The sequence below is a fragment of the Oncorhynchus tshawytscha genome, linkage group LG16, assembly GCF_018296145.1.
Source record: "Oncorhynchus tshawytscha isolate Ot180627B linkage group LG16, Otsh_v2.0, whole genome shotgun sequence".
In the NCBI taxonomy this organism is placed as follows: domain Eukaryota; kingdom Metazoa; phylum Chordata; class Actinopteri; order Salmoniformes; family Salmonidae; genus Oncorhynchus; species Oncorhynchus tshawytscha.
In genome coordinates, this window is record NC_056444.1 from 11,907,896 (window position 1) to 11,935,313 (window position 27,418).

The 27,418-nt window shown below is 44.8% G+C and overlaps 1 protein-coding gene across 3 annotated transcripts in view; it reads right to left on the minus strand.

The window, feature by feature from the left end:
* The window catches only part of LOC112216475 (laminin subunit alpha-1-like), an 81,583-nt gene that overhangs the window by 11,509 nt on the left and 42,656 nt on the right, over positions 1-27,418 (minus strand). For all 3 annotated transcript variants that reach the window (XM_042298782.1, XM_042298781.1, XM_042298783.1), the window contains exons 15-42: positions 26,668-26,778; positions 24,829-24,956; positions 24,344-24,430; positions 22,958-23,169; positions 21,719-21,825; positions 20,428-20,608; positions 20,069-20,205; positions 19,673-19,906; positions 19,384-19,527; positions 17,373-17,552; positions 15,426-15,611; positions 15,118-15,245; positions 14,663-14,783; positions 12,768-13,024; positions 12,352-12,441; positions 8,594-8,787; positions 7,072-7,214; positions 6,704-6,914; positions 6,392-6,548; positions 5,782-5,992; positions 5,362-5,478; positions 4,951-5,114; positions 4,577-4,715; positions 3,617-3,719; positions 1,800-1,916; positions 1,250-1,432; positions 460-614; positions 18-161 (exon numbers count right to left, since the gene is read on the minus strand). In XM_042298782.1, the coding sequence (XP_042154716.1) occupies positions 18-161; positions 460-614; positions 1,250-1,432; positions 1,800-1,916; positions 3,617-3,719; positions 4,577-4,715; positions 4,951-5,114; positions 5,362-5,478; positions 5,782-5,992; positions 6,392-6,548; positions 6,704-6,914; positions 7,072-7,214; positions 8,594-8,787; positions 12,352-12,441; positions 12,768-13,024; positions 14,663-14,783; positions 15,118-15,245; positions 15,426-15,611; positions 17,373-17,552; positions 19,384-19,527; positions 19,673-19,906; positions 20,069-20,205; positions 20,428-20,608; positions 21,719-21,825; positions 22,958-23,169; positions 24,344-24,430; positions 24,829-24,956; positions 26,668-26,778 (4,341 nt within the window). The remainder of the gene's footprint in view (positions 1-17; positions 162-459; positions 615-1,249; positions 1,433-1,799; positions 1,917-3,616; positions 3,720-4,576; positions 4,716-4,950; positions 5,115-5,361; positions 5,479-5,781; positions 5,993-6,391; positions 6,549-6,703; positions 6,915-7,071; positions 7,215-8,593; positions 8,788-12,351; positions 12,442-12,767; positions 13,025-14,662; positions 14,784-15,117; positions 15,246-15,425; positions 15,612-17,372; positions 17,553-19,383; positions 19,528-19,672; positions 19,907-20,068; positions 20,206-20,427; positions 20,609-21,718; positions 21,826-22,957; positions 23,170-24,343; positions 24,431-24,828; positions 24,957-26,667; positions 26,779-27,418) is intronic.

Consider the following 27,418-nt stretch of genomic DNA (forward strand, 5'->3'; position numbering starts at 1 on the left):
TTCGGTGGGTGACTCACGCTGGAGCTGCTGCCCATATAGAAGAGCAGGTTGTCAGGCTCGCTGGTCTTGACGGTCATAGTTAGAGTGTTGAAGTTACTGGAGGACATCTCAGGCTTGTAGGCCCTCACACAGTCTTTGTCTGCCAGCACTGACACCTTGATCTGTACCGGCGAGAAAAGGACAATATTAGTATGTCAGTTGAGGACAGAGTGTGTTGGTCCATGTGCAGCAGGGTTCCCAAATGGCAGCCCGCGGGATGGTGGTTCTATTTGGCCACCCCAAGTTTTCTGAGCAAAAAACAAATAGTTGGACACCAGGAAATCTGAGACACGTGATTGTAATTTTGGAAATCTGAGACATTCAAATGTATGCAAGACCCGCTCCTCTAGTTGATGATCCCTGGTGTACAGTGTGTGTGTGTTTTGAGTCTGTGTGTGTAGTCCAGCAGCAGTGACGAACCGAGGCAGCCTGTTTGCGGGCCTGGTTGATCATCTCTCTGATCTCAGACAGGTTTCTGCTCAGGTTTTCCCGCAGGGTCTTCAGGGGTTTAAGACGGTCATACAGCCTCTCGGTACGACTCTCTGCCTCATTCAGCTTAGACTCAGCAGTCCTGGCTGAGAGGGACAACAGATAGGACAGGTTAGTAATGCTAATGTCATCTTACTCATCTATGTCAGTCACATAATATGTCTAGAAATGAGCCTGTAATTGATATATTACGATAACATGGTAATAACATTAAACAGGTATTTGGGACACTACTTGGCTTCTAATGTGGTGTGGTTGAAAGCTGGAGTCCTTAGATGCTACATACATGTTTGAACTTATAAATGAATGATTATATACCATTGAATCTTGAAGAATATAACTTGTAAATGCCTCTTGAGCATAGTTCAACTGTCACACCCCATCAGATCACTAACTATCAGCTTGTTTTACTCCAATGTTTGTAAAACATTTATAAACGTAAACAAACACTGTATATCATGGATGGTCAGTCCTTGCATCCATAGCTCTGTCTATGAATTTGACCTGTGGTTACCTTTCTCAAACCCCCTCCTTCAGATTTTTACCAAAATGGAGGCACGATTTTTGCTTTGTTATTGTTTCAACTCCGGATTCTAGATGTATTGTGGAAAGGGTGGAAGCAAAGGTGAAAAACACTGTAGAAAACACTGGCATGACAAAGCTGCTAGCTATAATCTAGCTAGAACCATATTTGGTTGTCAGAAGAATATGTTAGCCCCACCGGTTGAGTGTGAGTCAGAGAACAGCTGGTTTGTGTTGGAGACGCTGGTTTTGGCCTGGGCCACTGCCTTGCTGGACTCCTCCAGTCTGACCCTGAGCTCCTCCAGGTGCTCCAGTGCCCTCTGCAGGGAGGAGTTGGCCATGGCAGCCTGCTCTTTGGCCTCCAGCACCTGCTCACTGGTGCCTACAGGGGGCAGCACAGTCAACGTGAGTGATACACTGAGGTACCACATTTCATGCTGTTCTCTGTTTTCCCACTGTTTAGGGTGTCTTTGAGTCTATGATGAAGCGTTCAATATATGACTTATGTGATAATCATTAGTTGATATCTACTATTTCCATCCAGTGGTTGAGACATTTTTCAAGTGAGAAAAAACAGCTCAGAAAGTTGTAAAGTACAACATTTTTAATGTAGCATTTTTGACTTGTTGTTGAATGTTGTTTTTATGACTTAACACAGGGAAGAGATCATGAAAGTACTAGAGTGTGATGTAGGAGAAATGATACATAAAAGGACAATTATTAGGGCATCAGTTGGCAGCACCACTCACCGTTGGGCCGGCTATGGAGCAGGAAGGCTGACTCTGGGATCAGTCTGCTGGTGTTATGAAGGTTATTTATCAACAAGGCCATTCTGTCTGTCACATCACTGATGTTAGCGAGGAGACCTAGGAGAGACAGAGACATGTCACGTTTACTACAATGCAGTGCATTCTGAAAAGATTTAAACCCCTTAACCCTTTCCACATTTTGTTACGTTACAGCTTTATTCTAAAATTATTATTTTTTAAGTCATCAATTTACACACAATACACCATAGTGACAAAGCGAAAACAGGTTTTTGTAAATGTTTACAAATGTATACAAATTTAAAACAGAAATACGTTATTTTAATAAATATTCAGACTCTTTGCTATGAGACTCCAAATTGAGCTCAGTTGCATCCTGTTTCCATTGATTGTCCTCGAGATGTTTCTACAACTTGATCGGAGTCCACCTGTGGTAAACTCAATTGATTAGATATGATTTGGAAAGGCACACACCTGTCTATATTAGGTCCCACAGATGACTGTGCATGTCAGAAAAAAAAACAAGTCATGAGGTCGAAGGAATTGTCCGCAGCTTTAAAGGTCCCCAAAAACACAGTGGGCTCCATCATTCTTAAATGGAAGAAGTTTGGAACCACCAAGACTCTTCCGAGAGTTGTCTGCCCGGCCAAACTGAGCAATCGGGGAAGAAGTGCCTTAGTCAGGGAGGTGACTAAGATCCTGATGTTCACTCTGACAGAGCTCCAGAGTTCCTCTGTAGAGGTGGGATAACCTTCCAGAAGGACAACCATCTCTGCAGCACTCCACCAATCAAGACTCAAAGTTGCCAGACAGAAGACACTCCTCAGTAAAAGGTACATGACAGCCAGCTTGGAGTTTGACAAAGGGCACCTAAAGGGCTCTCAGACTATGAGAAATAAGATTCTCTGGTCTGGTGAAACCAAGATTGAACTCTTTAACCTGAATGCCAAGCGTCACGTCTGGAGGAAACCTGGCACCATCCCTACGGTGAAGCATGGTGGTGGTGGCATCATGTAGTGGTGATGTTTTTTCAGCGGCAGGGAGACTAGTCAGGATTGAGGCAAAGATGAACGGAGTAAAGTATAGAGAGATCCTTGATGAAAACCTGCTCCAGAGCGCTCAGGACATCAGACTGGGGCGAAGCTTCACCTTCCAACAGGACAATGATGCAAAACTTTCTAAAAACCTGTTTTTGCTTCGTTATTATGGGGTATTCTGTGTCGATGGATGAGGGGAAAAAACTATTGAACCCATTTTAGAATAAGGCTGAAATGTGACAACATGTGGATAAAGTCAAGGGGTCTGAATACTTTCCGAATGCACTTTAGTGTGTGTGTGTGTTTGTGTGGATGTGTTTAACTATACTTGTGTTGACCAGAAGTCCCCACAAGAATAGCAAACAAACAAAAATTTGACCAACTGAGAACATTTTGTTAGTCCCCATAAGGTCAAATGCTATTTCTAGGGGGTTTAGGGTTAAGGTTAGCATTAGTGTTAGGGTTAGAATTACGTTAAGGGTTAGGAGCTAGGGTTAGGGTACGGGTTAGGTTTAGAGTTAGGGTTAAGGTTAGGTTTTCGGGTTAGGGTACAGGTACGAGTTAGGGTTAAGGCTAGGTTTAGAGTTAGGGTTAAGGTTAGGTTTAGGGGTTAGAGAAAATGGGATTTTGAATGGCACTGAATGGGTTAGTTGGGTACAAGACAAATGGGTAGACTGTGTGTGTGTGTGTGTGTGTGTGTGTGTGTGTGTGTGTGTGTGTGTGTGTGTGTGTGTGTGTGTGTGTGTGTGTGCTCCAACTCACCCCCAGTGCTGTTTTTCAGGGCCAGACACTCAGCCAGTATCTTAGCACTACACTGCACAGCCTCAGATCCCAGATCAGTAAGTGACACCTCTTGCTGGGCCGTCTACACACACACACACACACACACACACACACACACACACACACACACACACACACACACACACACACACACACACACACACAGAAAGACAGTTATTTACGGCACTACTTGTTTTCAGGTTTCTGACCCACAGCACACTGCATATCCAGTGTATTAAAAAAAAATGGCCAAAGACTCCAATCACCCAAGTTAGACGGTTCTCTGTGCTACCGCACGGCAAGCGGTACCGGAGCGCCGAGTCTAGGACCAAAAGGCTCCATAACAGCTTCTACCCCCAAGCCATAAGACTGCTGAACAATTAATCAAATGGCCACTGGACTATTTACATTGACACCCCCCCATTCATTTTTTACACTGCAGCTACTCGCTGTTTTATTATCTATGCATAGTCACTTTACCCCTACCTATATGTACAAATTACCTCAACTAACCTGTACCCCCGCACATTGACTTGGTATATATAGCCTCGTTATTGTTATCTTATTGTGTTACTTTTTCTAATTTTTTCTTGAGTTTATTTGGTAAATATGTTCTTAACTCTTTCTTGAACTGCATTGTTGGTAAAGGGCTTGTAAGTCAGCATTTCACGGTAAGGTCTACATTGTTGGTAAAGGGCTTGTAAGTCAGCATTTCACGGTAAGGTCTACACCTGTTGTATTTGGCACATCAAAGTTTAATTTGATTTGAGTTGAGAAGTTCTCTAGCCTGGTCCCAGATCTGTTTGTGCTGTCTTTCCAACTCTTATGGTGTTCGGCCATAGGAGTTGGCAGGACAGCTCAGACAGATCTGGGACCAGTCTAGTTATTCCATGATCTGATATTAATAGTTGAAGGGACAGTAAATGAGCGGCGACTCACCATGTTGAGGGCCATAGCAGCAGTCAGGATGGCTCGGTTAGCCATCTCCTCTGCAGGCTGGATGTTAACTCTGATGTTAGAGTTGGCATGCGCTGCACTGGTGGCTTTCAGAGTGGTATTCATCACCTCCGCTAGAGAACTACATACAGGAAGACAAGGTGAGGCTGATGTACTAAATATAGATATTTAGTCCTATTTCAAGCGCCTAATGTTTGTGATGACGAGGGATTTTGAAATACCCATAAAACCCCTTTGAAAGGGTACATATGTAGAAGTTTACACACACACACATACACACACACACACACACACACACACACACACACACACACACACACACACACAGCCCGCCGCTCGCCGGCACACACACACACCTCTGCAGAGCCTGGGCCTTCTTGCTCAGTTCTTGGGCGTGGTCCTCAGCCTTGTAGACGAGCTCCAGAGCCTCTTGCTTCCTCAGCTCCATCACCAGAGCATCCACATGCTTCCTCAACATGGGGTTCCACTGCTCCAGCTGTTCCTTGGCCCCCTCCAGTTGCTTTACAAGTCGCATATAACCAAAATAAACAGTTAGAATGGACTCAGATTCTGTTGCCTAAACTACATGTACCCAAATGATTTATATATTTTTTACACTGACCAGGTTTCCTAAAAAAATGTGTACAATCGCTACTGACCTCTACTGACCTTGAAATATAAAGTTTAAATCAACAAATAAAAGTTATTGACGCACACATGTATTTGACATGGACATGGTGGTAATATGGCGTTATGGTGTGACTCACAGAGGTGACGGTGCTCATGTCCTCTGCCAGATTGACAGCATCAGCCAGGATGTCCTGAGTCTCCTCCAGTTGTGTTTCTGCCATCTGGTTCAGCCGGCCCACATTCTGCCTCAGACCCTACACACACACACACACACACACACACACACACACACACACACACACACACACACACACACGCACACACGCAGACACACAAAATAAATACTACTACTGTAAAACTGTATAGCCCCTATATAACTAAGATGTTTGAAAATGAGTGAAATTCTAAATAAATTAACTTCACCAACCTACATTTGACATTTATATGCTTATATGTGACTAAAAATTACCAGATATAATTTGGCCTTTCTGCACATGTCAACAGTAATGACAAACTGTACTACTTGTAAAGTACTTGAATAATGTGAGTGTCCTGACCTGGTACTGTGGCAGATTGGTGTTGATGCTGCCCAGCAGGGTGTGTGTGTGGTTGTTGTTCTCCCTGGCAGTGTTCAGAAGGGCCTGGGCGTCCACTAGCTGCTGTTGGTGTTGGGTCAGACTGCTGGAGATGTTGAGGGTCTGGGACTCTATCACTCCCTGGGGCTCCTGGAGGTGCTTCTGCACCCTCTGGAGGAGAGCCTCGGCAGCCCTGCAGTTCACATAACACAGGAGGGTTAGAATACAGTACACTACAGTCACTTCAACTATAGTACACACATAACACACAGGAGGGTTAGAATACAGTACACTACAGTCACTTCAACTATAGTACACACATAACACACAGGAGGGTTAGTCAGCAATACACATTCATGTACTATAGTCTAGTAACTACACCCTAATACAACTTGACTACACCAATAGAGCCCAGAGCAGTGTTCCAGTACACTCAATCACTGTAGTATGACAAGGAACAGTGTTACTTAGACCCTACAGAGCTTTTCCAGTTAAGTGGTATTAACAGTTGACTTCTGAGTGCAGAGAGCTGGTGGTTGTATGGGACTGAATCCAGAAAGGGTAGACTCCTTCTAATATACGGCTAACCAACCAGAGTTCTGTAGAGATGCTGGCGTTGGCCTGGGCTAAGTCGACCACTCTGATTGTTTCCAACATGGCCGCCACCTGCTTCATTAGCCGTCTGCTCTTAGCCTCGTTCATCTCCACGTTGTCTGTCCTGTTCAGACGGCCAGCTTGCTCCGCCAGGGCTGAGCCAATCACAGAGAGGGAAGGGCTTACAGGTTAACAGCTTTTGTAAACATAAATGAAAACAGTAGGCAGCATCAACAAGGAAACAAGGATCATTTTTGACCCCATTAGCAATGGAACCCTTTTCATATAGCATGATGTCCTATGGCAGCACCTTGTATAGCAGTCTGAATGGTGTTGATGTACTCCAGAAGCTCGGCCCCCTGGGTAACGCTGTTCTCTGTGGACCGGGCCACTTCCTCTCCATCAGCAGACACACCCATAGCCTTCTGTAGCAGTCCGTCTATGTCCTGGGTGAGGTTTGTCATGTCCTCCTCATCCCTGGTCAGGTGATAGTCTGGGCTCCTATACGAAGACATCAGAGTCTAGGAGAGAAATGACGACATAAGTGTTTGACAACAGTCTTTCTCTCACTGAATGTGTACTGAGTACTTGTTAACTTAAGACAAGGCAGGAGACGGGATTCAAAAGTTGATTTCAAAACCTACTGGACAGAGAGGTATAATATGACTCCTCTTTTACCTTGACCTCTTGCGTGTCGTTCTCCAAGTTGACCAGTGTGCTGTAGGGTGACAGGATGACCCCGGTCAGGTTGACAGACAGGAAGGAACACTCTACTGCATCCAGGTCATCCAGGAGCACCCTGGTACACTCATCATCACACACTGAGGGGAGGGGGGAGAGCAAGGACATATTCTAAAGTTGCAGTTACTTGTGTGTGTGTGTGTGTGTGTGTGTGTGTGTGTGTGTGTGTGTGTGTGTGTGTGTGTGTGTGTGTGCATTAAAAATTATTCAGACCCCTTGACATCTTGACATTTTCCACATTTTGCTATGTTACAGCCTTATTCTAAAATGGATGGAACTGTTTTTTCCCCCACTTCATCAATCTACACAGAAAACCCCATAATGACAAAGCAAAAACACGTTTTTAGATTTGTTTTCAAATGTATTCAAAATAAATATCACATTGACATCAGTATTCAGACCCTTTACTCAGTACTTTGTTGAAGCACCTTTGACAGCGATTACAGCCTTGAGTCTTCTTGGGTATGACACTACAAGCTTGGCACACCTGTATTTGGGGAGTTTCTCCCATTCTTCTCTGCAGATTGTCTCAAGTGCTGTCAGGTTGGATGGGGAGTGTTGCTGCACAGCTATTTTGAGGTCTCTCTAGAGATGTTTGATCGGGTTCAAGTCCGGGCTCTGGCTGGGCCACTCATAGACAGGTCACTCGAAGCCACTCCTGCGTTGAATGGTCCTGATGGAACGTGAACATTCACCCCAGTCTGAGGTTTTCATCAAGGATCTCGCTGTACCTTGCTCCGTTCAGCTTTCCCTCGATACTGACTAGTCTCCCAGTCCCTGCCGCTGAAAACCAACCCATTAGCATGATGCTGCCACCACCATGCTTCACCGTAGGGATGGTGCCAGGTTTCCTCCAGACGTAACGCTTGGCATTCAGGCCAAAGAGTTCAATCTTGGTTTCATCAGACCAGAGTATCTTGTTTCTCATGGTCTGAGAGTCCTTCAGGTGCCTTTTGGCAAACTCCAAGCAGGCTGTCCTGTACCTTTTACTGAGGAGCGGCTTCTGTCTGGCCACTCTACCATAAAGGCCTGATTGGTGGAGTGCTGCAGAGCACCTGAGCTCAATTTCGAGTCTTCTAAGAAAGGGTCTGAATACTTATGTAAATAAGGTTGTTTTATTTTTTATACATTTCTAAAAACCTGTTTTTGCTTAGACATTATGGGGTATTGTGTGTAGATTCATGAGGAAATTTATCAATATTGTATTTGTCTTTCGTTAGAATATACAATATCACTATGGATACGGCCCTAGAGGCGGAGCAAGGGTTGGAGGATATGGAGTTGGCGAGTCTGATCGAGATCTGTGAATGTCCAGCTGGCTACATTTATTTAATCAATTTTAGAATATGGCTGTAAGGTAAGAAATGTGGAAAAAGGGGAAGGGTCTGTATATCTTCCGAATGCACTGTCTGTCCATATAATGGTAAGCCCTGCACAAATCAAAGAGTAGGATACTCACAGACACACTGGTCCCCATCCAGGACGTGTCTCGCCTCGCACTGGTCACACAGGCGTCCCCTGACCCCGGCTTTACATTCACACTGGCCCGTCAGAGAGTCACACGCCGGATGGAGAGAACCTGCAGTACTACACTGACACGCCTCACACCTCCCTCCTGGACCAGACGGGTTCCCATAGTAACCCACTGAACACCTGAGAGAGGGGGGGAGAGAGAGAGAGAAAGAAATAAACACATAGAGAGAGAATAAAATGGTTGTCTTAAGAGTTGTATTGATGGTATGTAATGACATAGTACTTCCGGCGCCGACAGAGATGGTCGCCTCGCTTCGCGTTCCTAGGAAACTATGCAGTTTTTTACATGTTATTTCTTACACTAGTACCCCAGGTCATCTTAGGTTTCTTTACATACAGCCGAGAAGAACTACTGAATATAAGATCAGCGTCAACTCACCATCAGTACGACCAAGAATATGTTTTTCGCGATGCGGATCCTGTGTTCTGCCTTACAACCAGTGCCACGGAATGGTTCACATGCAGCGACCAAAAAAAAAAAAACGACTCAGAAAAAGAGGGAAACGAAGCGGTCTTCTGGTCAGACTCAGGAGACGGGCACATCGTGCACCACTCCCTAGCATTCTTCTTGCCAATGTCCAGTCTCTTGACAACAAGGTTGATGAAATCCGAGCAAGGGTAGCATTCCAGAGGGACATCAGAGACTGTAACGTTCTCTGCTTCACGGAAACATGGCGGTGCAGCCAGCGGGTTTCTCCACGCATCGCGCCGACAGAAACAAACATCTTTCTGGTAAGAAGAGGGGCGGGGGCGTATGCCTTATGGCTAACGTGACATGGTGTGATGAAAGAAACATACAGGAACTCAAATCCTTCTGTTCACCTGATTTAGAATTCCTCACAATCAAATGTAGACCGCATTATCTACCAAGAGAATTCTCTTCGATTATAATCACAGCCGTATATATCTCCCCCCAAGCAGACACATCGATGGCTCTGAACGAACTTTATTTAACTCTCTGCAAACTGGAAACGATTTATCCGGAGGCTGCATTCATTGTAGCTGGGGATTTTAACAAGGCTAATCTGAAAACAAGACTCCCTAAATTTTATCAGCATATCGATTGCGCAACCAGGGGTGGAAAGACCCTGGATCATTGTTACTCTAACTTCCGTGACGCATATAAGGCCCTGCCCCGCCCCCTTTCGGAAAAGCTGACCATGACTCCATTTTGTTGATCCCTGCCTACAGACAGAAACTAAAACAAGAAGCTCCCACGCTGAGGTCTGTCCAATGCTGGTCCGACCAAGCTGACTCCACACTCCAAGACTGCTTCCATCACGTGGACTGGGAGATGTTTCGTATTGCGTCAGACAACAACATTGACGAATACGCTGATACGGTGTGCGAGTTCATTAGAACGTGCGTTGAAGATGTCGTTCCCATAGCAACGATTAAAACATTCCCTAACCAGAAACCGTGGATTGATGGCAGCATTCGTGTGGAACTGAAGGCGCGAACCACTGCTTTTAATCAGGGCAAGGTGTCTGGTGACATGACTGAATACAAACAGTGCAGCTATTCCCTCTGCAAGGCAATCAAACAAGCTAAGCGTCAGTATAGAGACAAAGTAGAATCTCAATTCAACGGCTCAGACACAAGAGGTATGTGGCAGGGTCTACAGTCAATCACGGACTACAGGAAGAAACCCAGCCCAGTCACGGACCAGGATGTCTTGCTCCCAGGCAGACTAAATAACTTTTTTGCCCGCTTTGAGGACAATACAGTGCCACTGACACGGCCTGCAACGGAAACATGCGGTCTCTCCTTCACTGCAGCCCCAGCCGCGCCCTCAGAGCATGCGCAGACCAGCTGGCCGGTGTGTTTACGGACATATTCAATCAATCCCTATACCAGTCTGCTGTTCCCACATGCTTCAAGAGGGCCACCATTGTTCCTGTTCCCAAGAAAGCTAAGAAAGCTAAGAAAGAAAGCCAAGAAAGCTAAGGTAACTGAGCTAAACGACTACCGCCCCGTAGCACTCACATCCGTCATCATGAAGTGCTTTGAGAGACTAGTCAAGGACCATATCACCTCCACCCTACCTGACACCCTTGACCCACTCCAATTTGCTTACCGCCCAAATAGGTCCACAGACGATGCAATCTCAACCACACTGCACACTGCCCTAACCCATCTGGACAAGAGGAATACCTATGTGAGAATGCTGTTCATCGACTACAGCTCGGCATTCAACACCATAGTACCCTCCAAGCTCCAACCCTGGGTCTCGACCCCGCCCTGTGCAACTGGGTACTGGACTTCCTGACGGGCCGCCCCCAGGTGGTGAGGGTAGGCAACAACATCTCCTCCCCGCTGATCCTCAACACTGGGGCCCCACAAGGGTGCGTTCTGAGCCCCCTCCTGTACTCCCTGTTCACCCACGACTGCGTGGCCATGCATGCCTCCAACTCAATCATCAAGTTTGCGGACGACACAACAGTGGTAGGCTTGATTACCAACAACGACGAGACGGCCTACAGGGAGGAGGTGAGGGCCCTCGGAGTGTGGTGTCAGGAAAATAACCTCACACTCAACGTCAACAAAACTAAGGAGATGATTGTGGACTTCAGGAAACAGCAGAGGGAACACCCCCCATCTACATCGATGGAACAGTAGTGGAGAGGGTAGCAAGTTTTAAGTTCCTCGGCATACACATCACAGACAAACTGAATTGGTCCACTCACACAGACAGCATCGTGAGGAAGGCGCAGCAGCGCCTCTTCAACCTCAGGAGGCTGAAGAAATTCGGCTTGTCACCAAAAGCACTCACAAACTTCTACAGATGCACAATCGAGAGCATCCTGGCGGGCTGTATCACCACCTGGTATGGCAACTGCACCGCCCTCAACCGTAAGGCTCTCCAGAGGGTAGTGAGGTCTGCACAACGCATCACCGGGGCAAACTACCTGCCCTCCAGGACACCTACACCACCCGATGCTACAGGAAGGCCATAAAGATCATCAAGGACATCAACCACCCGAGCCACTGCCTGTTCACCCCGCTGTCATCCAGAAGGCGAGGTCAGTACAGGTGCATCAAAGCTGGGACCGAGAGACTGAAAAACAGCTTCTATCTCAAGGCCATCAGACTGTTAAACAGCCACCACTAACATTGAGTGGCTACTGCCAACACACTGTCAATGACACTGACTCTACTCCAGCCACTTTAATCATGGGAATTGATGGGAAATGATGTAAATATATCACTAGCCACTTTAAACAATGCTACCTTATATAATGTTACTTACCCTACATTGTTCATCTCATATGCATACGTTGATACTGTACTCTATATCATCGACTGCATCCTTATGTAATACATGTATCACTAGCCACTTTAACTATGCCACTTGGTTTACATACTTATCTCATATGTATATACTGTACTCGATATCATCTACTGTATCTTGCCTATGCTGCTCTGTACCATCACTCATTCATATATCCTTATGTACATATTCTTTATCCCCTTACACTGTGTATAAGACAGTAGTTTTTTTGTGGAATTGTTAGTTAGATTACTTGCTCGTTATTACTGCATTGTCGGAACTAGAAGCACAAGCATTTCGCTACACTCGCATTAACATCTGCTAACCATGTGTATGTGACAAATAAAATTTGATTTGATTTGATTTTGACACACTTGACATCCAACAGGCGACACTGTAGTACTCTCTCTTACCTCTCACAGTAGCGCCCCTCATAGCCGGGCTTGCAGGCGTTGCAGCGGAAGTCTCCCACCACTCCCTCTAGAGCACAGGTAGGACTGAAGCTGACACACAACAATACACCCACTATGTCAGACAGTGTTATGCAGACTACAATATCTCCTCACTGCCCCCTGCTGGCTAAGACCTCTATTATCAGAGGACACTCACTGAATCCTGCTTGAACTCCACTGTAGACCAAATTAGCTTCAGCATTCTAAGGAAAACACATTTACTTATGAGATTTAATATGTGCTCTTTACAATAGTGTGTAATCAATATGTGTGTATCAATCTCTTTAAAATACACTATGTGTGGAATGAGACATTTAAACTCAAGAACACCTCACTTATCAGAACAGGTGTGGCTGAGAGGAGAGTGAGACAGGTACCTGTTCTCTTTGAGGGGGCAGGCACACAGCGAGCAGTCCCTGACGGAGCCTTTCACGTCGCCATAGTACCCCGAGGAACACACGCTACAGTGCTCCCCTGCTGTGTTGTGTTGACAGCCCAGACATTCTCCCGTGTCCAGGTCACAGGCCTGGCTGTGGTTGTTACAACGGCAGGGCACACACGGCTGGATCAGGGGTCTCTTCCCCCGCTTGTTCAGCTCAGTCACTGGTTGGCGGTAGTAGCCCGGGGCACACTCCTACACACAACACAAGTTAGCAGCAATGGACAACACCACAATACAGAACATGCACAACATGGCCAAAAGTATGTGGATACCTGCTTGTCGAACATCTCATTCCAAAATCATGGACATTAATATGGAGTTGGTCCCCCCTCTGCTGCTCTAACAGCCTCCACTCTTCTGGGAAGGCTTTCCACTAGATGGTGGAACATTGCTGCGTGGACTTGTTTCCATTCAGCCACAAGAGCATTAGTGAGGTAGGCCTGGCTAGCGTTTCCATTCATCCCAAAGGTGTTCGATGGGGTTGAGGTCAGGACCTCGCTTTGTGCATGGAGTATTGTCATGTTGAAACTGTTGCCACAAAGTTGGAAAAACATAATAGTCTAGATTGTCATTGTATGCTGTAGCATTAAGATTTCCCTTCACTGGAACTAAGGGGCCTAACCCGAAGCATGAAAAACAGCCCCAGACCATTATACCTCATCCACCAAACTTTACAGTTGGCACTATGCATTGGGGCAGGTAGAGTTCTCCTGGCATCCGCCAAACCCAGATTCGTCCGTCGGACTGCCAGATGGTGAAGTGTGATTCCTCACTCCAGAGAACATGTTTCCACTGCTCCAGAGTTCAATGGCGGCCAGCTTTACACCACTCCAGCCAACACTTGGCATTGTGCATGGTGATCTTAGGCTTGTGTGTGGCTGCTCAGCCATGGAAACCCGTTTCATGAAGCTCCCCCCAAAAAAGTTATTGTGCTGATGTTGCTTCAAGAGGCAATGTGGAACTCATTAGTGATTGTTGCAACCAAGGGTGCTGAAGCTACGCGCTTCAGCACTCGGCGGTCCCGTTCTGTGAGCTTGTGAGACCATTGTTGCTCCTAGATGTTTCCACTTCACAATAACAGCACTTCCAGTTGACCGAGGCAGCTCTAGCGGGGCATAAATTTGACGAACTGAAAGTCACCGAGTTCTTCAGTAAGGCCATTCTACTGCCAACTCTACAACCGAATTCACTCATTTGAAGGGGTGTCCACATGCTTTTGTATATTTTTTATTTTATCTTTATTTAACCAGGTAGGCCAGTTGAGAACAAGTTCTCATTTACAACTGCGACCTGGAAATAGTGTATATGGAAATTACATGCTATCGCTACAATGGAAGAAAGATTGGTGTTGAGGGAAGAAAGACTGGTGTTGAGGGAAGAAAGACTGGTGTTGAGGGAAGAAAGACTAGTGTTGAGGGAAGAAAGACTGGTGTTGAGGGAAGAAAGACTGGTGTTGAGGGAAGAAAGACTGGTGTTGAGGGAAGAAAGACTGGTGTTGAGGGAAGAAAGACTAGTGTTGAGGGAAGAAAGACTGGTGTTGAGGGAAGAAAGACTGGTGTTGAGGGAAGAAAGACTGGTGTTGAGGGAAGAAAGACTGGTGTTGAGGGAAGAAAGACTGGTGTTGAGGGAAGAAAGACTGGTGTTGAGGGAAGAAAGACTGGTGTTGAGGGAAGAAAGACTGGTGTTGAGGGAAGAAAGACTGGTGTTGAGGGAAGAAAGACTGGTGTTGAGGGAAGAAATTGTGGATAAGAAGATAAGATGTCTGTCAAATCACAGACGATTGTACAACCCCAAGAGAGATGTGGAAAAACTGTCTCAAAGCAGTCTGACCTGGCAGGACAGTCCGGCGTAGCCAGCTGGACATTCACAGATCTCGATCAGACTCGCCAACTCCATATCCTCCAACCCTTGCTCCGCCTCTAGGGCCGTATCCATAGTGATATTGGATATTCTAACGAAAGACAAATACAATATTGATATGATAGTCATGTTATAGTGCTGACACAAAAATAGTATGTATGTGTGTGTGTGTATATGTATGTGTGTGTGTGTGTGTGTGTGTGTGAGTGTGTGTATGAATGTGTGTGTGTATGAATGTGTGTGTGTGTATGAATGTGTGTGTATGAGTGTGTGTGTGTGTGTATGTGTGTGTGTGTGTCAAATCGAAATCAAATCAAATTTATTTGTCACATACACATGGTTAGCAGATGTTAATGCGAGTGTAGCGAAATGCTTGTGTGTGTGTGCGTGTGTGTGTGTGAATGCGTGTGTGTGTGTGTTCTAACCTGCTCTGCTGTAGCCCTGTACCATACGATGCCTTGATGGTGATGTACTCGATGTGGCTCAGGACTGCCATGAAGTCAGAGTGACTCACAGCTTTCTCTGACACAGAGTTGAAATACTTCCACTTGTGCTGCTCAAGAGAAATCAAAGCATTATATTAGTTATATTATAATATATAATGTTTTCTAATTATATTAAATTATTAGTAGGATTTGTAGGCTTTAGCTTTATTTTAGCATGTAGGCCTTGTGGGTTCGAACTCCAGATAGTCAGACTACTCCAGTTTTAGGTCTCCTGGTCTCCTTTTTACCTCAGTCAGTGGGACGTCCTGACGGGTTGTTACCCCGTTGTCAGGGGCAGGCATGTCTATGTAGATGACCTGCTTCCCCAGATGACCCCCCCTCATCAGGACCTGAGGCTCGTAGTTGGCCAGGCCGGCCCCGTCCATAGCATAGAACGCCACCACGTAGGATAGCTTCCCTCCATACGACAACAACTAGAAAGAGAAAGGATGCATATATTTTAGATATTATATGTACCAAATGGAAAGGGTTTGTACTTGTGTGATTATTCCATTGGTTCTATTGCACCAGGCAAGCTCAGTCAACTGCAGCAATTTGAAAGAAAACAAATACCATTGGAATCCAGGTCTGACCCTTGGTAAATATGAGCAAAACGGTCTGTAAACAAAATGTCTTTATTGTTTATCTTCTTGGTCTTTCATTCAAAATATTCACAAAAATCTAACCTTTAATTAAAGTGAAATAATAATAAAAAAAATAAAAAATAATGAGCATAAAACAAATATTTTTCTCAAATATATGTGTGCCACAATTGGCACCCCTTCAAACAATACTTTGTGCAACCTCCCTTTGCCAAGATAACAGCTCTGAGTTATCTCCTATAATGCATAATGAGGTTGGAGAACACATGGCAAGGGATCTGAGACCATTCCTCCATACAGAATCTCTCCAGATCCTTCAGATTCCCAGGTCCACACTTGTGGACTCTCCTCTTCAGCTCATCCCACAGGTTTTCTATGGGGTTCAGGTCAGGGGACTGGGATGGCCATGGTAAAACCTGGATTCTGTGGTCAGTGAACTATTTTTGTGTTGATTTTGAGGTGTGCTTTGGATCATTGTCCTGCTGGAAGATGCAACCACAGCCCAGTTTAAGCTTCCTAGCAGAGGCAGTCTAGTTTTGATTTAATATCTGCTGGTACTTGATGATAGTCCACGATAACATGTATCCTAACAAGTTGTCCAGGACCGTTGGAAGAAAAACAGCCCCACAACATCAAAGATCCACCACCATACTTCACAGTGGGGACGAGGTACTTTTCTGCATATCTATCTTTTCTGTCTATGCCAAACCCACCTCCAAAACGCTCTATTTTGGTCTCATCTCACCATAGAACCTGGTCCCATTGAAAGCTCCAGTAACGTTTGGCAAACTGTAGGCGCTTGAGTTTGATGACAGCGAAGGCTTTTTTATGGCAACCCTCCCAAACAACTTGTGGTTACGTAGGTGATGTCTGATCATAGTTTGGAGACTTTCTGACCCCAAAACACAACTAACATCTGCATTTCTTCAGCTGTGATCCTTGGATATGTTTTGTCCATTGGGACCATCCTCCTCACTGTGCGTGGGGTAAATATAGACACACGTTCTCTTCCAGGCCCATTGTTAACATCTCCAGTTGCTTTAAACTTCATTATTGCCCTGATAGTGGAAATGGGCATTTTCAACAATTGAGCTATTTTCTTATTGGCATTTCCTGATTTGTGCAGCTCAACAACCTTTTGTCTCACATCATTACTGTATTCTCTCGGGTCTTTCCCATAGTGATGGATGATTATGGGAACTTGGTCTGTGTGTCACCTCATATTTATACCCTAGTGAAACAGGAAGTCATGGCTTACCACCTAAGTGTTCCTAATCACTCAGGTGAACTTAAAACTGTAACATATAAATGGGAATGTACTTCAGTTAGATTTTACTCCTGAGAATTTCTAGCTGTGCCAATAATTGTGGCACATGTTTCGGAGAAAAATATTTATTTCACTTTTTCCCCCAATCATTTTACTTAAATTAAACGTTTGATATTTGTGAATATTTTGAATGAAAGAGCAACAGGATAAACAGAAAATAAATTTTCTTCACAGCCCATTTTGCTTATATTTATCAAGGGTGCCAATATTAGTGGAAGGCACTGTAGTCACTTCATGAGGTAACAGTGATGTGAGGTGTAGTGCACCTTGTTTCCCTGGTAGTGTTTAGGCAGCCTCCAGTAGTAGGGTCCAGCCAGGCTGGGGGTCTCCATGTCCCTAGTGTCTAGCAGCATGTCTGGGTTCCGGTAGTAGACCCCCACTACACTGCCCTGGAGGTCACTCTGACTGACCACACGCAGCAGCTCTGGGTCAGAACCCAGTGTGATCTATATGCAGATAGGTACACACAAACACATGAGTACGTGCATAGACAAACACACACACACACACACACACACACACACACACACACACACACACACACACACACACACACACACACACACACACACACACACACACATATTTGCTTCTCCTACTGTCCTCCATCAGGTGATGAGGTCTACAGCACAGGAGGTTGATGGAATGGTATCAAATACATCAAACATGGTTTCTATGTGTTCAATGCCATTCCATTCCATTCGCTCCGTTCCATCCATTGTTATGAGCCAACCTCCCCTCAGCAGCCTCCACTGATTTACAGCCAGCGCAGCTGTGCCATCTCTTATCGCTAATTATGACCAGGAAATAGATTACCTGGCTAGCTACATCTGTGGTCTTTCAGATTCCTCTGTCTGAGGGGGCCGGGGATGCTACACAGGGCACGTGTGTCCTTGAACCGGGCTGCGAGCAGCGGGCACCGTACGTGGCATCACTAAGCGGCCGCCGCCACAACAGATGGGCATCCTATTGGGTATCTTTCTAGGCATTTCATTTCCTCTCTATTGTGTCCAATTAAAATTAAGCTAATTAGGAGCATTGAGCGAGTCATGAGGATACAGATATTGTTCTTCATCCAGACAGATGAGATAGTATACAGCTGGAGAATTATCATTTTGATTTATTTAACTAGGCAAGTCAGTTAAGAACAAATTCTTATTTACAATGACAGCCTAGGAACAGTGGGTTAACTGCCTTGTTCAGGGGCAGAATGACAGATTGTTACCTTGTCAGCTCGGGGATTTGTTCTAGCAACCTTTCGGTTACTGGCACCAACGCTCTAACCACTAGGCTACCTGCCGCCCCTGAGCCAAATCATCATCTGTTTACACCTGACCAAATAGCTTTCAACTCAGAAATAGATGATATCTTCCTGGTAATAACGCATTTTTCAGAAAAACTCCAGGCTCTAAGCACGATCCACTGTTAGATTTGATATGCAGGTTGTTTCTTGGCTAACAAGGTTATAAACAAGACAGAGAAAATGATTCTGAGATAAACCAGACAAATAGAAGCCAAGTTATGATACAGTATGGTTGTATAAAGAATATAAGAGTATCACCAAACATAGGTATTGCAATCCCAGACAGCGACTAGAAAGAATAAAACGTATTTTGTTTCAAAAAATGTGCCATAATTTCATATAGACGTGGCGGAATGAAGCCCCCTCAACACCTTCAGACAATGTCAGACAGTTTCTCAATCCTGTTAGCATAGCCACCCATCTGAAGAGGAAGCAGATGGGCGGGACTAAAACAGGAAACCAGGGTAATATTCAGTAGCAGGCACACGTTTTAAAATGTTTCGACAATGGAAAATAAAAATCCAGAGGGTTCAACGTCATAAAACATTCAGGTGGAAAATGCACTGTGTCAAACAGACATATTCATCTGTCAGGGCAAACAGTGTAGTGATCGCTCCCCACTGGGCAAAAAACTGGTTGAATCAACATTGTTCCTGCATTATTTCAACCCAAAAAATCGATGTGATGCCGTAGAATCAACATGGAAAACTGATTAGATTTGCAAAAAGTCATCAACGTAAGGGCATGTCCTATTTTTCACCCAAATCTTAACCTAAATTCAATGACATGTTTACGTTTTTGTTGATTTCACGTTGAATTCACATTAGTTGAAAACTCAACCAAACTAGACGTTGAACTGACGTTTGTACCCAGTGGGTCTATTCAGCACATTTTTATCGTCAGCGTTCTGAATGTTTCAACTCACTGAACAGACCCCAGGATGATGAGGGTTTGGATAAGTGGATTGTACTCACCGGCACCCGGACCATCCCACCCAGCTCCTCACAGTCTGAGGAGACCCCGAAACAGAAGCAGGGGCTGCAGCCGGCCGGGTTAGAAACAGATAGGCCCAAGGTTCCCTTCTTACACTCATCGCAGCCACCTCCAACCACATTGTCCTGGAAACCAGAGACCAATGAATTAAAATAGACAACATACTTAGTACGGACACAATAAAACACAACACTATCATAGGCCATAACGGATATGATATTCCATCATATGACCTGTTCACTCAACTAATTTCACCAACAGTTGAAGTACCTTGCACACACAGTTCCCTGGGGCCTCACAGCTGCACACGCCCAGTGCCTCATCACAGAACTCCTCTCTGGTGCCGTTGATGTTGCAGTTGCACACCGTGCATTCTGGGTAGCCCCTGTAGCCCATGACACAGCGGTCACAGTTCTGCCCAGCGAAATCAGAGCGGCACTGGCACTGCCCATTTGTGATGCCACACTGGGTGGCATAGCTGCCCATCTCACTGCAGTTACATGACTAGGAACAAAGGGGCAAAGATGAGCTTTAATAAACACCTTTTATGTTACATGAATTAGCTTGTTACAGTTATAACTTATGAAGCATCTATGTAGGCATTAAAAAGGTATATGTAGGCCTTATAAAGGCTTCTACATTTCCAGTTGGAGAGGTAGGTTTTACCTTACAGCCTGTCACAGTGTCGTGACCCCAGTGACCTTCCTCACACAGATCACACATCTCTCCTCTGGTGTGGGGAGGACAGATACACTCGCCTGTCGTCACGTTACAGTTGCCATGGGTGTGGGCACACTCACACTCTGATGGGGCGGGTAGAGAGAGAGAGAGATGGAGAGAGAGATTGAGAGGGGGAACGAAAGAAAGAGAGAGAGATGGAGAGAGAGAGATGGCAAAAGAGAGAGAGAGAGAGAGAGAGAGAGAGGATTGGTGGGTGGGTGGAGAGAGCATTATGGTCAGTTCAGATCAGAATGAAACTCCGATGTACTTGTCTGGTAAAGTTTGGGTAATGTTTGTGGCCTTACGTGTACAGCCACTGCCCTGGTAGTTAAAGTAACTGTGATGACAGCGGTCACACTTGTCCCCCGCCACCCCTGGGATGCATTGGCACCTCCCATCTTCCTCACAGGCCACGGACACAGATCCTGACTGGATACAGTCACATTCTCTGCACCCCTGTCCGCTGAGAAGACCGTGGAAGCCCACCTGGAAAACACAGACGAAAACATGAATTCTTAGTAAATTTCATCAACTAAGCAGCATAATTCTGAGAACACTCTTAATCTTTCATTCAAATTTTATTAAGCTGTAAAACATCAAAACTAGTATATCCAGACATAAAATGTGCAAATTACTGTGAGTCTGTTTCCTTGATAGAGAGCATGTAGCCTGAGGCCAAGCGACGTTAGAAGCAGCACTTCTACATGTCCAATGACATCGTCACTATCAATCAGGGACTCTCACTGTCACCAAACATGAACAGGCAGGAAGTACATCCTATCTCTTGTTACATTACTCATCTGTCTCCATCAGTCCTCTCTGTCAAAACGGTCAACTCTCAGTCCAAGTTGGACCCAATGGAGAACCAGGAACCAGACAGCCAGGCCTTGGGTCAGAATTTACCACAGCCAGAGCAGCCATTCCTGATTCTGGGATTGAAGAGAAACTGCTAACCCTCTTCCATCTCCATTTATCAATATCTATAGCCCCAATTGGAATGCAAAATGAATTGAGAGAGAGAGATGGAAGTCCAAGATTTCTCTACGGTTTTCTAAAGATAAGCATCTCTAGATGTTTTAAATCCATGTGTTTTGGTTACATTTGAACAGCCCCTGCCCAGCCAAAGAGCTCCCCTCCCCCCACCTCGAGCAAATAAGCCCCGCTACTGCCCTAAAAACAATCTACAAAATATGTCTCTGTCCCCCCTCTCTCTAACAGGGAGGCGATAGATAAGCTGACCCTGTTAATGAATATATCCAAAACATTGGACTGCCTTCCGACCAGCTGGGCTCTATTGGAAGGCGGGTGTGGGAAGAAGGACACAAGGAGAAGGAGATAAGCGGGAGACCTTGGACACCCACTGATAACTAAGCGTTCCAATGGACTGAGCTGGGTAAGGGTTAGTAACTTAGTATCTGCTTCCAAATTCCAAATACTCATTCCATGTAGAGGTGTGTGAGTGGAGAGTTGGGAGGAATTGCAGGGAAAATAGACTAGGAGGGTCGAAGGGACAGGCCACGTGACTCGACCATATAGCCAGAAAAACTCTTGGCCCTTTGGTGCGTGAGCACAGAGAATGCTATACAATCTACATACCTGACACTGGTCACACTTCTCTCCCACCACGTTGGGTTTGCAGGTACACTGTCCAGTGAGCAGGTCACACACTCCCGAGTACGACCCTTTGTCATGGCAAGCACAAGCTACACGCAGTGGAGAAATGGGTCGTGAAACATAGTCGTAACATACATGTTACATGTTACATGTTAATAACACCAGGACTCATGCTCTTTGTGTTGAAAAGAATACCGGTGAGGTGAGAGTTCACACAGTTCTCAAAGATCCATCATGGTGATAGAATACTGTTTGTTTTTCAGTATAAACAATATGCAGACATTTTAGCAAGTTTAGTGAAATGAGGCTGAACGGGTGAAGGTATGCAAGCCTTGCAGTATTGCGATGTTCCCCTAGATGTCACTCTATCCATTATAAAGAGCTATTCTACAGCTGTCTTTCATGAGAATGAAACACACACATCTGAAGTAAAATTGCACATACATCATAATATTTTGGACCATGTTTTGGACCATGTTTGTGGAACGCAGACATTGTCACAAAACCAGGTCTGGGAAGGAAAAGCCTGCAGTATTACCATACCCAAAGGCTAAGGGGATTATACAACTTCATGTGATGGTTATAAGACTTCATAAGCTGTTCATAAGCTGCCCTGAGAGGCCAGGCCCCATGCCATATATATTCAAACAAGGATTTAGCTTGACCTTTGACATCACAATGCCTGGGGTAACATGTCTGGGTCTGTATTCACAATGTGTCTCAGAAAGGGAGTGATGATCTAGGATCAGTCTTACCTTTTAGATCATAATGAATGAGATTACATGGATAAGGTGGGACCTGATCCCAGATCAGCACTGCTACCCTGAGATGAATATGGTTCCTGACCCATAACAGACCATAACAGACATAACAGGGGGAAGCAGATGTTGGTCAAAGTTGAGATTTCCTCTGTGGTTGGTTGGCCACGTCCTTCACTCAACATTCCTCTGACTTGCTAACTGCTACTCAGAAACGTGCAAAAGTGTCTATTTCCTGTCTATTCTCACTGTGTCATTCTGTGATGTAGTTCAGTACATATCATAGACTACAGTTAGATAGATGCTGGTATCTCTGTTAACTAGTATGTTCAGTACATGGTGGCAAGGGATGTTGCTTGTTGTGTAAATATAACTTTGTGGGGATCTGTGGAAGAATCCACCAAATGGACAATAATCATCCTCATCTTCCTCATCACCACCACCACCACCATGGCTCTCGTACCCTGGCAGTTCTTGGCGGTGATGGCGTCACCGTAGTAGCCGTCCTCACACCTCTCACACTGGTCTCCGCTGGTGTGGCTGTGACACTTCAGACACATACCGCTGCTGGTGTCACAGTGGCCCGGCTCCCAGGGGTCCACGTTACCGTTACACTCACACACCACGCACTCCTGGCCTGCCACCGTCGGGTTGCCATGGTAACCGTTAGCACACCTGGAGATGTTAAAGTTAGAAGATGAACAAATAATACAATAAACTATTAGTTAAATGGTTGAGACTAGTATTAATGTATTGTACTTGAGTTTCACGTATCGGTTCCCCATGTAAACTGTTATTAAGTACAGTACCAGTCAAAAGTTTGGACACATCTACTTACTTATTTTTTACTATTTTCTACATTGCAAAATAATCATGAAGACATCAAAACTATGAAATAACACATGGAATCATGTTGTATTCTCTCAACCAGCTTCACTTGGAATGCTTTTCCAAAAGTCTTGAAGGAATTCCCACATATGCTGAGCACTTGTTGGCTGCTTTTCCTTCACTCTGCGTTCTAACTCGTCCCAAACTATGTCAAATGTTTTTTAATGCCTTTAAGGGGGTGGAAGGGCTCCATGACTGGGTAGTGAGCACCCCCCACCCAGGCCAAGTCAATAGGGGGTGCCCCTGGTCATATTGGGTTGAGGTCGGGTGATTTCTTTGCCAAAGCAAGTCTCTTCTTCTTATTGGTGTCCTTTAGTAGTGGTTTCTTTGCAGCAATTCGACCATGAAGGCCTGATTCACGCAGTCTCCTCTGAACAGTTGATGTTGAGATGTGTCTGTTACTTGTACTCTGTGAAGCATTTATTTGAGCACTGAGTGGCTCAGCCAGAGCACTGACTTGAACCCGATCTAACATCTCTGGAGAGACCTGAAAATAGCTGTGCAGCGACATTCCCCTTCCAACCTGACAGAGATTGAGAGGATCTGCAGAGAAGAATGGGAGAAACTCCCCAAATACAGGTGTGCCAAGCTTGTAGCGTCATACCCAAGAAGACTCAAGGCTGTAATCGCTGCCAAAGGGGCTTCAACAAAGTACTGAGTAAAGGGTCTGAATACTGATGTAAATGTGATATTTCCGGGATTTTTTCTTATACATTTGTAAACATGTCTAAAAACCTGTTTTTGCTTCGTTGTTATGGGGTTTTGTGTGTAGATTGATGAAGAAAAAACAACAATTTCAACAAATATAAAATAAGGCTGTCATGTAACAAAATATGGAAAAAGTCAAGGGGTCTGAATACTTTCCGAATACACTGTATGACTGTTTATATAGTACAGGTTATAGAAGTGAAGACAAGGTCAAACTGAGAATGTATGGTTTAATAACCTTTAGTCAACATACCTTTCACACTTAGTCCCAGTGTAGCCCTGCTGACATCGGTCACATGTCACCTGCCCAGGGCCCTCCAGGAGACAGGTGGGGCTGAAACTGAAGAAGACAACAGGAGCGTGAGCAGGGAGGACTGTAATGATGACATCACATTATCTGGTAAGAGATTTCTATTTCTAGGGCTTTTCTAAAACTTTTAAGCGTTTCATATTGTCTGAGTGGAGATCTCACCCCCTCCCACCCCTTCTAACATTGAGAAACACCAGCACTAATTTTATGCTTGGTATCAGTTCACACAACAGCTAACCTGACTTTCATTAAAAAAAGCAATACAGTACCTGGTACAGTTGAAACATTCTGTTATTGACATGAAACCTACAACAACCAATATCAGCCAGACTCTCCACCACCCAGTGTTCACACATATGTGACCCATCTATCGCCATGGAGAGGGATTGTACAATCTGAATGAATGGCATGTTGGCACAGTCACTCACTTGTTCGTTGCCACTGTCAGCGGGCAAGCGCATCTCTGGCAGTCCTCCGGGGTGCCCTCAGAGGGGTTGCCATAGTAACCGTGGAGGCATTGGTCACAGTGGGGCCCAGTGGTATTGTGAGTACAGTCCTGGGGAAAGATTTAAGGCGACAGTGCCCGATAAAACATGTTTCTGGTCTGACACACATGCCCTTACGCTGCCATAGACACACCATATCAACCAACTTTCTTGGGATGTCTAAACATCCACTGTTAATGGGATAGTTAACATAGCAGGGGACCTTTTAGATTATTTCCCACTTTTTAAAAAAACTGTTTGGATAAACACCCTAAGTCAAAAATAAAGCTCATAAAAAGTGAACTATCCCTTTAAGTGCACCAAACTGCTAAACCTAACTGCTAAACCTAACTGCTAAACCAAACCGCTAAACCTGACTGGTAAACTTAACTGCTAAACCTAACTGCTAAACCTAACTGCTAAACCAAACCGCTAAACCTGACTGCTAAACCAAACCGCTAAACCAAACCGCTAAACCTAACTACTAAACCAAACCGCTAAACCTGACTTCTAAACCAAACCGCTAAACCAAACCACTAAACCTGACTGCTAAACCTAACCGCTAAACCTAACCGCTAAACCTGACTGGTAAACTTAACTGCTAAACCTAACCGCTAAACCAAACCGCTAAACCTGACTGCTAAACCAAACCGCTAAACCTAACCGCTAAACCTGACTGCTAAACCAAATAGCTAAACATTACTGCTAAACCAAACCGTTAAACCTAACCGCTAAACCTGACTGCTAAACCAAACCGCTAAACCTGACTGCTAAACCAAACCGCTAAACCTGACCACTAAACCTGACTGATAAACCAAACCGCAAAACCTAACCGCTAAACCTGACCACTAAACCGAACCACTAAACCTAACCACTAAACCTAACCGCTAAACCTAACCACTAAACCTAACCACTAAACCTAACTGCTAAACCTGACCGCTAAACATGACTGAACAACCAAAACGCTAAACCTAACCGCTAAAACTAGCCGCTAAACCTAACCGCTAAACCTGACCACTAAACCTGACCGCTAAACCTAACCACTAAACCTAACTGCTAAATCTAACCGCTAAACCTAACCCCATCAATGTGAAGCATTTTCACTACTGCAATTGAATGTAGTAGCTTTAGCATGTCTTTTGATTGACATAGAATATTGACAGAACGGATGCCTGGCAGTAGCCATTGGATAATCACTGCCATTTAAACGCCTAACACAGCATTAACTTGTCATCCAATAAAGCAAGGAATTCAGTTGAAACACAGTCCATAGTGGCACCCTATTCTCTATAATTTAGTGCACTACATAGGGGATAGGATATGGCTCTAGCCAAAAGTAGTGCACTATATAGTAGTGCACTACCTGACTTGCCTAGTTAAATAAAGGTAAAACAATCCAAAATAAATTAAAAACTAATTTAGCAATAGGATGCCATTTCAGATGCTGCATAGAAGAGTGATTCATCATATGACTGTCAACAAACACAGCTCAAGCCAGGAAGCTTCCTACTGGGGGTTTTCTCATTGGTGTGCTGTAGCCTCTAACTGCGAAGTGAAGCTCTGACTGGTTCAGAGGTTATCTAGTGCAGATGTTAGGATCAGATAAATAGCTAGATGAGACTACGTCCTTATTTTATACAGATAGTGGTGGAAGAAGTTGAGATCACGCTTCGAGTCAACAAACAAGCCATAGCTGTACACGTATGGGATATCTATGTGTCATATATCTATGTCTATGCCCCCCGCTGTCTAAACATGACACGCTGCAGATAGAGGACTCACCAGACACACTCTGTTGATGTCACATTCCGTAGCATGGTTGTTACACTCACACTGGAGACAGTTGCCTCCGAACAGGATCCCCCCGAGGCGATAGAACCCAGATGAACAGGACTACAAACACAGAGAGAACAACAATTATATACATCATTTAGCGGTCGGTCGCTTTTACCCAAAGTCACATACAGTAAGCACAGGTACTCAGATTGTGTGGCTCATATGACATGATATAATCCAGACAGAGGAGGCTGGTGGGTGGAACTATAGGAGGGCGGGCTCACTGTATTGGCTGGAATGGAATAATTGGAACAGAGTCAAACCTGGTTTCCATATGTTTGATGTGTTTGATACCGTTTCATTCATTCCATTCCAGCCATTAACAATAATTAACAATGAACAATTAACAATGAGCTATAGCTCCTCCCACCAGCCTCTGAATCCATACACACAGTACTACAAACACAAAGACAACTATAAAATGATCATTTAGCAGTTGTGTTTACCTGAAGTGACACATAGTAAACACGTATTCAAAAATATGTGGGTTATGTGGGAATTGAACCCGCAACATTGTTGCTAACACCATGCTCTTCTTCTACCACCATGCTCTTCTTCTAACTAACCAAGCCAACTGAAAAACATAATGAGCTTTGCTTTTACAATGGACACAACTCAAATCATTAACAAACTAGACTAAGCACCCTACAGTAGTAAACAGTATCAATCTGGCCACCGTCACATGACCTGGGTTTTT